Source organism: Microtus pennsylvanicus, chromosome 15, assembly GCF_037038515.1.
Source record: "Microtus pennsylvanicus isolate mMicPen1 chromosome 15, mMicPen1.hap1, whole genome shotgun sequence".
NCBI classification, from domain to species: Eukaryota; Metazoa; Chordata; class Mammalia; order Rodentia; family Cricetidae; genus Microtus; species Microtus pennsylvanicus.
Window position 1 is genome coordinate 44,471,619 of NC_134593.1, and position 13,044 is coordinate 44,484,662.

The window sequence follows — 13,044 nt, forward strand, 5'->3', positions numbered from 1 at the left end:
TCACTTTAGTTTTCTAATGTGCTAACCAGGAAGACCTCATGACCGATAAATAGAACTCAGAAGAAGCGTCAGAGTTAAGGTAACAAGGTTTGAAGATAGGAGATGTTCAAGTACTAACCTTCTACCAATATAATTTAGGAATTTTCAAATAAGCAACAATCTACTCTGTCTTCATCCTAATAATCATGTGCTTCTGCCTTTTAGAACCAAAGTCACAACCACAGCACCTTCATCAAGGACAGCACAGAGTATCAAATACTGAACAAAATGGGATAAAAGATAGCAATCAATCAAAACATCTTCCTCGAAACGATACCAGGCAGCCGAGAAATGAGAAACCTCCTCGTTTTCAAAGAGACACCCCCAATTCGAAGTCAGCCTTAGAAAGCAGTGTGTTATCTAGAAACAGAGGCTCTGAAAGACCAGGTGGTTCTTCTGGTCCTGAAGTGTGGGCAGAAGAGAGGATCAAGTGCGATAGACCATATTATAGATATGACAGAACTAAAGACACTTCATATCCGTTAAGTTCTCAGCACAATGATGGCACTTTTAGAAAAAGAGATAACTCTATGCAAAACAGATCAGGAAGAGGTCCATTGTATACAGAGGCAAAAGAAAACCCACTTCCTCAAGAATTCATAGACTATAATAATCAAAAACGTGGGAAAAGAGAAAACCAAACAGGTAATCCTGATCATTTTTATGACAGGAAATCACGGACAATGAATAATGAAGCTTTTAGTGGTCTAAAAATTGAAAAACATTTTAGTGTAAATACTGATTACCAAAATCCTGTTCGAAGTAATAGTTTTGTTGCTGTTCCAAATGGAGAGACAGAAATGCCACTGAAAGGAAGACGCGTAGGACCAATTAAGCCAACAGGACCTGTCACAACTGTGTCCTATGATGATAAAGTATTTTATAATAGTGGGCCTAAAAGAAGATCTGGGCCAATTAAGCCTGAGAAGGTGATAGAATCATCTATTCCTGTGGAGTATGCAAAGATGTGGAAACCTGGAGATGAGTGTTTTGCACTTTATTGGGAAGACAACAAGGTATGACTGTTTCAGATACAGTGCTCTGTAACATACTATGTAATGTTCTGATGGTACTCTGTAGAAATTGTCATCTGTATGTCTTATTCTGTAATCATACCTGTTTGGGGCCTTTAAAGAGATTTACAGATGTGTAATTCATAAAAGAAAGAATATTTAACATTTATGTGGGTACTTGGAATTTGCTTATCTTACATATGAGAGCCATATCAAAATGATTAAACAGTTTAGCTCTGTTTCACTTATCATTTGCTAAATGATAGATGTTTAGTTTCTTGCAGATTTTACTGATGGGGGAAGATCATTTCAGTGGTACAAAGTTATTGCAAATTTTTATTTAAAAATATATACTGTAAAAAAGAGGAAATTATATAAGCTAGTTTTTCTTTTTAAACCTTGCAACAAATAAATGAATAGTTACTAGTTGGCTAAAAGGGGAAGGAAGAATTGGGCAGAAAAGAAGACAGGAAAAAGTCAAGTGGTAAGAATCTGGTGAGAGAGCCGGGCGATGGTGGCGCACGCCTTTAATCCCAGCACTCGGGAGGCAGAGGCAGGTGGATCTCTGTGAGTTCGAGACCAGCCTGGTCTACAAGAGCTAGTTCCAGGACAGGCTCCAAAGCCACAGAGAAACCCTATCTCGAAAAACAAAACTAAACAAAACAAAAAAAAAAATCTGGTGAGAGCTGGGAGACAGGTGAGCACAGAAAGGGAAGAGAACCCAGAATGTTACTTGTTTTTTAACTTTGTTGGTTCATTGAAAATTTTGTGTCATGTTTGATTATATTTGCTTCCCATCCCAACTCTTTTCAGATCCACTCCTCGTTCCCTACCCATCCAACTTTGTGTTTTGTTTTCAAAATTTATTATTTAAATTTTATTATACTCATCAAGTCCAGTTTGTGCTGCCCATATATATATGTCGCAGATGTGGGGACACTGACTGTAGCACGGTCTACTTCCCAGGGTACAATTTATGAGAAAACGGACTCCACCTCTCTCAGCAGCTCACAGCTGCCAGAATTCCTCTGTGAGGAGGGGACTTAGCACTCCTCCCCTTTCCCTTCTGTGACGTAGTCTGACTTCAGCTTGCTGGGGCCTTGTGCTTGCTGTCACAAGCACTGTGAGTGGGACGTGTCCCTGCTAGGCCCAGAAAACATTTTTTCCATGTAGTCATCCACTGCCTCGGCTCTAACACTATTTCTGCCCTCTCTCCCATTGTGGTCCTTGAGCCATGGGGGAAGGGGCTGTGATATAGATGTCCCATTTAGAACTAAACATTCCATTATCATTCTCTGCACCGTGACTGGTTGTGGGTGTCTTTGTTAGTTACTCTCTGCTGTAAATAGAAGCTTCTCTGATGTGAGTTGATAGATGGGTGTAACAACCAGTCTGTCAGATGGTTTCATACCATGGCCATTAAAGCTGAATGACACGAGTAGTAGGTTCTAACACAGGGACTATGACCTCTCCAGCCACAGGTTCTTGGTCCAGATCGTGGTACCAGCTATGGGCTTCAACTTGTGAGGTGGGCCTTAAGTCCAATTAGAAAGTGGCTGCTTATGCTCATTATGTTCATGCCCCTGTTGTACCATTGGGCATGTCCTGTCAAAGCAATCATTATTCCTGTTGGCAGGATTCATGTCTGAATAAGACTGATGCTTCCTTTTCTCCTCTAGTAGTGCGCCTAGTACCTTTCAGAACTCTGAAAGCTAGCCAGTAGGAATGAAGCTCTCAGGTTAGCACTAGCTTGCTCTCTATCTCCATATACTGTGCCTTCAGTATGTACTCTTCAGCTGGAGCATATCATTATGGCAATGCCTTGTATTGTGTAGAGTCTACGGGAACTCTCTGGTTAACAACTCCAAAAGAGGTAACCCCCTCTTGGTATATATAGGGCTTTTTGTTTGTTAGCTTGTAAATGCCTTCTCAGGGCATTGTCACCCTGTTATAGGCTAGCTCTATTTAATCTCAATCTCTCTGTCTCCCCCTCTCTCCCTCTCTCCCTCTCCCCACGTGCGTCTGTGTGTGTGTTTTGAAGCTTCTACAGAATAGTAGCAGGTTTATATAGGACTGTTTCTAAAGGTCTTTATTATTTATCCCTTGTTCCCTCCCCGACCCTGTCCTCCCATTCCCACCCAATTTAACTTTTTCTGTTCAATTATTTTTCTATCTGTCTTTCCTTCTAACATCCTCCCTCCCCTTACTAATTTCCTAGCCTCTTTGGCATTCCAATTGAAGCATGCATACCTGCAGATATAAAGCTCATATTCATAAATGAAACACTTGTCTTTTTCAGTCTGGGTTACCTTCATTTCCCTGTATATTTCATAATTTTGTTTTTCTGAACAGCTAAGCAATATTCCATTATGTAAATATAACACATTTTCCTTATCCATTCATCAGTTGATAGACATCTAGGCTGCCTCTTCCTGGCTGTTGTGAATAGAGCATCAGTGAAAATGGATGAGCAGGTATCACTAGAGTAGGGTACAGAATCATCTTTGTGGATTTTCAAAAGTGATGTAGCTGGATCGTGTGGAAGATCTATTTTCAGTTTTTTAGGACCTGCTACAGATTTCCACAGTGACTGTACCAGGTTGTTTCTTGACCATTTTCATTTCATTTTTTGAGAACTCTGTTTAGTTCCGTCTCCATTTTACAATGGAATTTTAATCTTTAAACGACTGTGCCAATAGCTCATGCTTGGAGTGGGATAGTATGCCTAACTTATTTTTTCCTTCCTGGGATTTGGTGTGGTCTAAGCTCACATAAGTTTTATACAAGCTGTCACAACTGCTGTGAGTTCATACACTGCCCTGCTGGGTCCAGAAGATAATCTTTGCCTGTTATCATCCACTACCGTACTTTTTCTACTCCTTGCAGCTTGGGAAGCCAGTTACAGTATTTGTGTTTCCTTTAGGGCTAAGCATTCTGCAGTCTCGAACTCTCTGAACCTTGGCCAGTGGTGGGTCACTGTGTCAATTACCATCTACTACAAAAAGATTTTTGATTGATCTATGAAGTATAACAATTAAGAAATTGTTTTGATACTGTGTCCATTTAGCAGCATGTTATTGCTTTTGGTTGAATGCCATTTTCATATTATTAATCCTACAATCCATGAGCACGAGAGTTTTTTCCTTCTTCTGGTATCTTCTTTAATTTCTGTTTTCAATAACTTAGGTTTTCATCATGTAAGTCTTTCACTTTGTTGGCTGGATTTATTCTAATATATTCTATTTGAGAAAAATTTAGTCATTTTATGTGTATGAGTCTGCATATATGTATGTGCACCATGCGTGTGCCTGGTGCCCATGGAGGTCAGGCAGAAGAGGGGTGTCATATTCCCCTGGAACTAGAGTTACAGATGGTTGTGAATATGTTCCTGGCTGGTGCTAGTGGAGGTCAAAAGAAGGGGTCAGATCCCCTAAATTGGAGTTATAAATGCTTGTGAGCTCCTGTATGTGTGCTGGGAACCAAGCCAAGTTCTTCATCAAGAACAACAAATGCTCTTAGTCACTGAGTCATCTTCCAGGCTTAGGATATTTCATTTCATACTCTGAGGCCATGATGAATGCTTTTTGTTTCTAGATTTCCTTCTCTGTGTGTTTGTCATTTGCATATAGGAAAGCTACTGAGTTTTATTTACCTGTTTTATAGTCTGCCACTTTGCTGAACATAGTTATCAGCCTCAAGTAATGACAGCAACACTCATCAGCTAACTCTTGGCAAGTCTAAAACCATCTCTTTCAGGAGCAAGGATATCTCCTTGGTACTCTTGTTCATTGCCAAAGACATAGAAGCCTTGGATATGAATGATCAGCCACAAATAAATGGAGTAACAGAGAACAGATCTGCCTGTTTGCTCATAATTGAAATTGGCAGACGAGTTCCTTCAGCAAGTTTTGAGTATTAAACAAACAATAACTTAGCAGTTGATAGACACCAGGTTGGGAATATGAAGTTAGTTTTGACTGTGTGTACTGATATCCAGATGCCTCCCAGAACTTGATACACTTTTTAATAAAATTTTAATCTTAATTATAATTGTCTCTAAAAAATCAGTGTGCTGGTAGGATCAAATACAACATTTCTTTTCAATGAAACATTCTAGTTATTTGTCATTCTATTAGCCTATACTTAATAGATACTTTATCTATATAAAGACTGTATTAATTAAGAACATAGAAAAAACCCAATGTGTTGAATTCATTTGTTACCCATATTATATACATTTATAAAAATGGTCCAAACTATCTTGATATTCAAAACATTTTTTAATACTTTTAAGTAACAGAAATCGGCACTGCTCATCTTGTGAAGAGATGGTACTAGTTCTCTCCTAAAGCCATCCTGTTAAGAGGCATATTTTAAATGTTTTGTCAAGAAGAGACAATTTCCAGATTTTTTAAATTAGAAACAAAGATAGAAATTTAAGAAAAGAAATGGACTATAACTAGCATCAGGAAACTGTGCCTTAATTTTATTATAATAATGTTTTAGAGATGGTCAACTTGTATATTCCAATGTTAATGTTTACACAGTTCCACATAATACCTTGTTTTATGTCCATTGAACTTAGAATTTGAGGCAGCTTTCTGACTCTCTTTACACTATAAAACTAACTCAATTATTTTCTTCCTCTGAACTTGAATATTATAGCAATAACCTCCAAATTGTTTTCCTTGCCTGTAATCTTAGATCTCTCAAGTTTGTCATTGATATTGGTCTTAGACCACATGAGCGTGCTACTTAAAATCTCTTGCCTATACATGAACTCTCTTACCTATACGAACTGTTCATAGACCCTTCATTATCTAAACTTTACTACTTACTGATCCTAATTTTTTATTTGTTGAGCAGTCATGTCATATCATAATTAGTTTAAAACTTCTATTATTAGTTGCCTGTGTTCATCTTCATGGCCCCATAACTTCCCCTAGAATTTTTTTTTTTAGCTAAACATTCTTCAACTTTAAATGAATTCCTTCCTCTCAGAAAGCTCATCCTGAATTCTCAGCGCTTTTCAGTTGCACGTCATTACATCTGTAGTTCACTACTTTCCACGTTATAGATAAGTTTTTCTTTGTTTTTAACATGGATCACCTTTATTAAGCTGTGGGGTACTTAAAAAAAAAGAAATTAAACATACAGCTTTATTTGGCTCTGGGGTTCTTAAGTAAGGCTTCTTAGAAGTCTCCTCTGTGTCAAGGCTGTATTTTAGAGAGCTGAAGATAAAAACCAGAGAAATGGAATACTGCAGTCTTTTGGTTACTGCACGGAATCACAGAGCTAAAGATTAAGCTGTAAGTTCCTAAGAAGGCATTGCCTTCTTACTTGTTTTCCTGGGCTACCGTATGATTGTTGAACTTATTGTGAACTGACATAATTTGAGAAGTTTAAAATTGAAACATACACTCAAAACAACTCAGAGCACAATAGTGAGTCTAAGAACAATAGAGGAAGGAAGAGAGGAATATTTGCTAAAGCCCTGAGATAAGGCCGTCCCAGCATGTTGCTCTAAGCTAAGTAGAACCCAGACGTGAAAAGGAAACCTCAGGGATTAATCTAATCCTTATATGAGATGCACTAGTTATTAATAAAATATATCAATTAAGAATCAACTCGTTCCTGGTCCATACTTATAAAATATATCAATTAAGAATCAATTCGTTCCTGGTCCATACTTGGAGTTATCTAACCTTTAGAAGGATGTGGAGAATATGATTTTTTTTTACCTTTTCTCATTTTATTGAGATATTAAAATACATTAAGATATACTGGCAGAGTAGACATTGCCTCTATAGACAACACTGATGTCCTATGTGAAACTTGTTTTTGCCTCCTCAGTTTTACCGAGCAGAAGTTGAAGCCCTCCATTCTTCCGGCATGACTGCAGTTGTTAAGTTCACTGACTACGGCAACTATGAAGAGGTGCTGCTAAGCAATATCAAGCCCATTCAAACAGAGGCGTGGGTATGTGATCCAAATTCTGTACAAAGGCTACTCTGAAGAAAATAAATAGTTCTAAGAGATTAGGTGTAGTCATACAAAAATTGCAAGTGAGAAATGCTGAGTTCCTTTCAAAGTGGCTATTCCAACTAAAGAGGTCACTTTATCTGAACTGAGAATGAATGCACTACAATCCCTTACATGTATATTGTGCTGTTAAATCATGCTTTGGAAATAGCTACCCTTGTTTGGGTTTGCCAAATATTTTTATGTGTAAAATTGGGTTTTATGAATATTTTCTTTTTCAGATTACCTTAAATTCAGTTAAGTTATATCCAAAATTTGTCAAATTTCAATCTCAATGGGAAACATCATTTTGTTTATTGTTTGAGGTACCTATACAATCAGGAAAAACACTTTAAATTATGTATGGTTTTGTACATTGTTTACCGCATGCATGTCTTTACACATGTATATGTGCAGAGTAACTGAATATCAACTTAGTAATTACTTGATTAGTTTTGTTGCCAGTTGTTTGACAAAGCTGTATAATAACTGAGATCGTGTAAGTTAGAATTTCTCTGGCCAGATATAGCCCATATTTTATGGGACTTGCTAACTTTATACAGGCTGATTATCGTCCACATGTAAGTACAAATACCCATAGAAAAGTGTCCTCCAGTGTTCATTTTCATTAATTTGTTGCATTTTCCCTAAAGTGTCAAAATAAGCAGAAAATCAGATCATCCTGCCGGCAGCTCTCATCTCTGGAGCCCTACATTGTCTTTTTTCATGAGCTGCTTTTAGATTTGGTGTTTTAAGGATTTTCTGTCTTGTCTTTATTGGTGTCCTCATCCTCCAGTATAAATAAAGCAAGAACACAGAACCCAATTGCAGTTTTCAGACTTAGAGGCATGAATATTTGTTGCCTTTTTATTCAAGAAAAACTATTATTTTCTAAGGCAATTCACCATTTTACTTTACAGTATGATATTACTGGTGGTTCTTAGATTTAATTAAGAGGGCACATCCTTTATCCTGATTTTCTAAAGTTTTTTTTTTCCTCAAAGACCAAGGTACCATCATTTTCTGATTTATATTTTTCCTTTCTTGGTAAAACTTGGGTTCATGTATTTTTACTCTTCTTGATCTCATGTGATGGCTATTTTAATCCTCCCTTTAATATTTTTTTTATCTAATCTTAATGGTGAAGTGATTGTTTACTGAATCTACATTTCTAGAATTTGAATCATGGCTTGCTACTTTTACATACTCCCAGTTGTTTTTAGACATAGCATTCACTGTCCAAGTGGAAGTCATCTTTTTAATGTGTAAATTATACTTATTTTATCTGAGGCTTACATGATACAAGCTGGGGTCTTCCATAGCTCAGGCTATACTCAGTCTTGTAGCCAAGGATGTTAAACCCTTCTGCCTCCACCTCTCAAGTGCTGGTGTTAGAGGTGTGTACTCTTATGCTACCTTCAAAGCAGAATTTTTATTTCATTTTGTTTTTCTATTTTTAGAAATCTTAGGGATTAATTTTACTCTTTTCTTCTAAAAGAAGCATTTAGTTTTCTTCTGTCTGTTTCTCTTCTAGGGCAGTCACACCTGATGACATTTGTTGCTCCTCTCTGAAACTCCCCCATTTAGAGGTGTTTGGTTCTGAAGTGCTACAGGCAATACTTTGACTGTTCTGCCTTAATAGTCCTCATGGCACTTACCTTGATTTTATTTGTGTAAGCATAACTGGATGATGGTTTTTATGAGATATCTTAGCTGGTTTAGTGATTATGTTTGGAACCACAATACACTGTTGAATACTCATTTTGATTTATCTCTACTTATTTTAAGCTTGAATTACATACCTAAACTATTTTTGCAGAAGCAGGATAAAATCACTGCATCTTCTGGAGATTTTGCCATTCTTTCCTCCTATATAAGATTTTTGCATAAATTAATGTAACTGGATCATGGGCCTCATTGCCAGGGGAAATATCAGCCATTCTGTCTACAAGAGTAGTTATTTGACAGAAACATCTCTTTGAAATACAGGTGCCACCAGCTTAACAATTCTTTTTTATCTCCATTTAAACAATATCTATGTGTGCAGAGATCGTACATAAGCAGCCACTGCAGCAATACAATCTATGCAGATGTCAGTGCATGTGATGTAGAATCAAGGCAGAGACAGTTCTCTGAGCTTCTGAGAGTGTTTGTGTTGCAATCCATGAGCACCTTTCTGTACATTGGGACTGTATCAAGGTTAAGTTAATCAAAGCTCCACAAAATTATAAGTAAAATGTCCACTGCACCAATAAGAAGGCAATCCTGCAATGCAGAATTAAAGATCTGCAAGGTGCAGAGAATTTAAGGGGCCTTAGCACAGTTAATTCATCTACACTGTGGATGATCAAACTTTCAGTTTTTAAATTCTTGCACTGCATATGCGTGTTTGTATTTTTATGTGAAATAGTGTGTTTATTTGCTTAAGGTTCATGTTTGTTACTGGCAAAAAAATGTCGGAAATCTCTTAAGTTTTCCAAAAATACCAATGATCATTTAGCGAAGATGTTTTTAAGTAAAGTGCAGAACAACCAAAAACAGCTTGAGTATAAACCAAAAAGCCTTTATAAAAAACAGTTGCTTGTACTGCTTTTCAAAGATGTAAGGATAAATCATAAGTACAAAGCATGAAATATTAAGAGACATAAAGACTAAGTTAATAGTCGGTTGTATGGAAAATTAAAATAAAAGTTAATGCTTTAAATCTAAGTGTTAATGTTTTTCTCAAGAGGTTTATGGGTTATTTCTCTTACATATGTTGGTAGAATGAATGTCTATCTGTTTTTCTTCCAATCTGGATATGCCAACCTTTTCATTCCTAGGACACATTCAGAGATGTTACTTTAGATACTCAAAATATATGTTCTGATTTTCACTAAATACATTATTCTTTGAAAATGATTTATTTGACATCTTGATGTGTTAACCTTGAACTTTTGTTTTTATTACAACTAGAGTTCACCTGGCTCTTTTTACTACTGTAGGATTTGTTGTTGTTTTGTTTTTTCTTTTCTAATTTTTTTATTAAAAATTAATTTTTAATACAGTATATTCTGATTGCGATTTTTCCTTCCCCAGCTCCTTCCATATCTCATCTACTTCTCTTCCCACCAAAATTCACACCTTTTCTTTCTCTCCCTCATTAGAAAAGCAAACAGGCATTTAAAAATAAAATTAAAATAAATTAAGATAAAGTAAGTCTTAATACCTAACTTGTAATGAACTTTCTAATTATCATGTATAATGTGACATTTACAGTTCACTTTGAACCATATGAACACTCTAATTATTCCTTCTGTTCTTTCTTTTCTTTGGCACTCTATAATGTTTCCTAAACAACAAAAATACCCTAAAATAAAATAAATAGTAAATAAGTTTTTTTTATTTTGTATTTGTATATTGTATGAGAGTGTGCACATGTGCGTGTTATTGAAACATTATAGAGCTATCCTTGTTTTAGCAAAGTAGTTGATGCATTATGGAAATATACATGGAAAAAAACCCATACTATTTCTTAATCCTCTCTATTGTATGAGAAAATATTAGCAAGGAAATCTGTTAATGGTACTTCCTGCAGCCCCTTCCTAATTGGTTTCTCTGAAATCCAAAACTAACATGAGAAAACCAGTATAAAGATGCCCCAGGCATCTTGGAAAACCTGTGCTAAAATTGACTGTGTTCACAGATTCTCCTTTTGTCTTTCTGGAGTTGTTTCTAAAGACTCATTTACAGTCAGCCCATTGCTGTCTCTGAGTTTTCAAGGGCCTTTAAGACTTAAGTCCTGTGAGACTTTTATGTCCCAAGAGGTGTCTTGGAGCATGCTGGTATTTAAGTATGTGCTGCTTCTATCAGGAAGTGATTGCTGTTCTGTTATTCCAACCGGAGAATCACATTGTGTAGAGAAAGGTTAGTTCTACAACCTTAGCTTGAATAGGCCTTGACAGTAATTCTGAAAAGTCTGAAAAATGACAGATTTTTTTTAAGTAATCATCCTATATTAAGTGAGTTTTTTTTTGTGGGGTCATTTATTACTCAACAAATATTCCTTGAAGACTTCCCAGGTTTCAGGCAGTATTTCTGTGAGTAAGTAGCACATATAAGCCCACAAGAATCTCCCCCTACCCCTGACACAAAAGTAACTTATCTATTATGTGAATGTATCTTCAGTGTAAGTCTTGTTCTTACCTCTTGAACCAGTGGAGATGATTCTTTATTCCACTTTAGTTTGAAGACAATTGTTGTTGAAAAAAATAGAACAATGAATTTAATGTATTAAGTTCTTTTTCTGCAGCTGAGGGGGCTGAGCCTGTGGGTAAAATGTTTGCCATTTAGGCATGAGGACTTTAACTAGAACTTGGTTCCCCAATACCCATGTAAAAAGCCAGGAATGGAATTTCACATCCCTTATCCCAGGACTGAATTGAAGACAGGAGAAACCTAGGTTCACTGGCCAGCCACTATAGCCAGTGAAGTGCAGTAAGACTATCGCTAAAATTGAATTGTAAAATTATAGCAGACAGTAACATTTGTGTTTGCCCTCCCTGTATGTGTGCACATATAGGTGTACACACATGCTTGTACTCACACACACACACAGTACTAGTGGAAAATAAAAATATATTTTTCTATTTATCTCATTATGACATCTTTGGTTTGGTTTGGTTTTGGTTTTTTAATGTAAGGTATTGCTATGCTGTCCAGGCTGATCTTGAACTCCTGGGCTTAAATAATCTTCAGTAGGTAGAAGTGTAGGCCTATTGTACCTTGACTGGCTTTGTTTCCTATTTAAACAATAAAATTTAGCCTGGCCAGGTGGCATATGCAGAAATCATAGCACTCAGGAGGGTGAGAGAGAAAGGTCACAAATTCAAGAGCACTTTCTACTTTGTACTCTGTGCTACTATCTTAGCTACATAATTAGACTCTGTTTGAAGTTTTAGTTTTGAAATAACTTTGCACAAGTTTGTTTTTCTTCTAATGATAGCATCCTGGAAAGCACATTTAAAAGCTATCCTTTCAAATTCAAGTAACATTCATAAAAGTCATAAATTATTATTCCACTAAAAATACTTTTTTTAAAGAAAGCATTGAGGACCAACGAAAACCCTACTGAGTTAGGACAGATAGAACAATGAGTTAACAAAGAGTCCTTACCTGTGTAGGAACAAGGTCACGTTAGCAATTTAATTAGGCTATATGTAATTTGAACAGGTATCAAAGATCATAGTAGACATTACAATGAGGACAATTGTTATAGAAATTAACTTGAAAAGAGAATTATGTAACAGTCAGACTTTGCCAGTTAGTATCCTGTTTGATCTTAGACTTGCCATTCTTGCTGATAAATTCTTAAATAAGTTAGTTCCTACACTATTGCTAAGAACAGAATTTGTTTTGGCCACTGACTAAAGTTATATATTTTTTCTTTTTTTCCCTCACTGTATTTTGGGAAATATTTTCTTTTGTGGTATAAAGTCAGAAGCGAACTATGTCTAGTTTGAACTTAAAACATCCTTTTAAATTATGGACTCTGAGCTTCATCTATGTTGTTCTTTTTAATGTTATCTAAAGGTTTTATGATGCTGTGATTGAACCCTTATCTGTGCATGCTTTAAGTACATTATTCCACAGTTGAACTATATACTGTTTTTAAACTCCTTTCTGTTACATTGATAGGACTGATTTCTTTTTTTCTTTAGCTATTACTCAACATCTTGGGTTTCCTTCAGGAGTTTGTGGGCTGTTCTTGAGCCCTTTACTGGAGATGTGGAAGCTGCCCACATGAGGGAAGGGTGTGATTCCCTCATAAGTATATTCCATACTCACCAATACAGAACCCTAAAACTGTTCATAATCCTTGAAACTCAGATTCAGCCATGACAGATAAACTAAATAGAATATTATGAAAACCTTGAGATTTAGCTTTGACCCAGGTATAATATTCTATAGGGGTGTTTTATGCCATCATTGA

At 36.2% G+C, this 13,044-nt stretch overlaps 1 protein-coding gene across 5 annotated transcripts in view; it reads left to right on the forward strand.

Annotated features, from left to right (window-relative positions):
• Window positions 1-13,044, forward strand: part of Tdrd3 (tudor domain containing 3) — a 178,865-nt gene that overhangs the window by 98,471 nt on the left and 67,350 nt on the right. For 3 of the 5 annotated variants that reach the window (XM_075950323.1, XM_075950322.1, XM_075950326.1), the window contains exons 11-12: window positions 205-1,055; window positions 6,906-7,031. In XM_075950323.1, coding sequence (XP_075806438.1) covers window positions 205-1,055; window positions 6,906-7,031 — 977 coding nt within the window. Of the gene's footprint in view, window positions 1-204; window positions 1,056-6,905; window positions 7,036-8,607; window positions 10,123-13,044 lie in introns of those variants that run through there. The other 2 variants (XM_075950324.1, XM_075950325.1) reach the window with 2 other exon arrangements.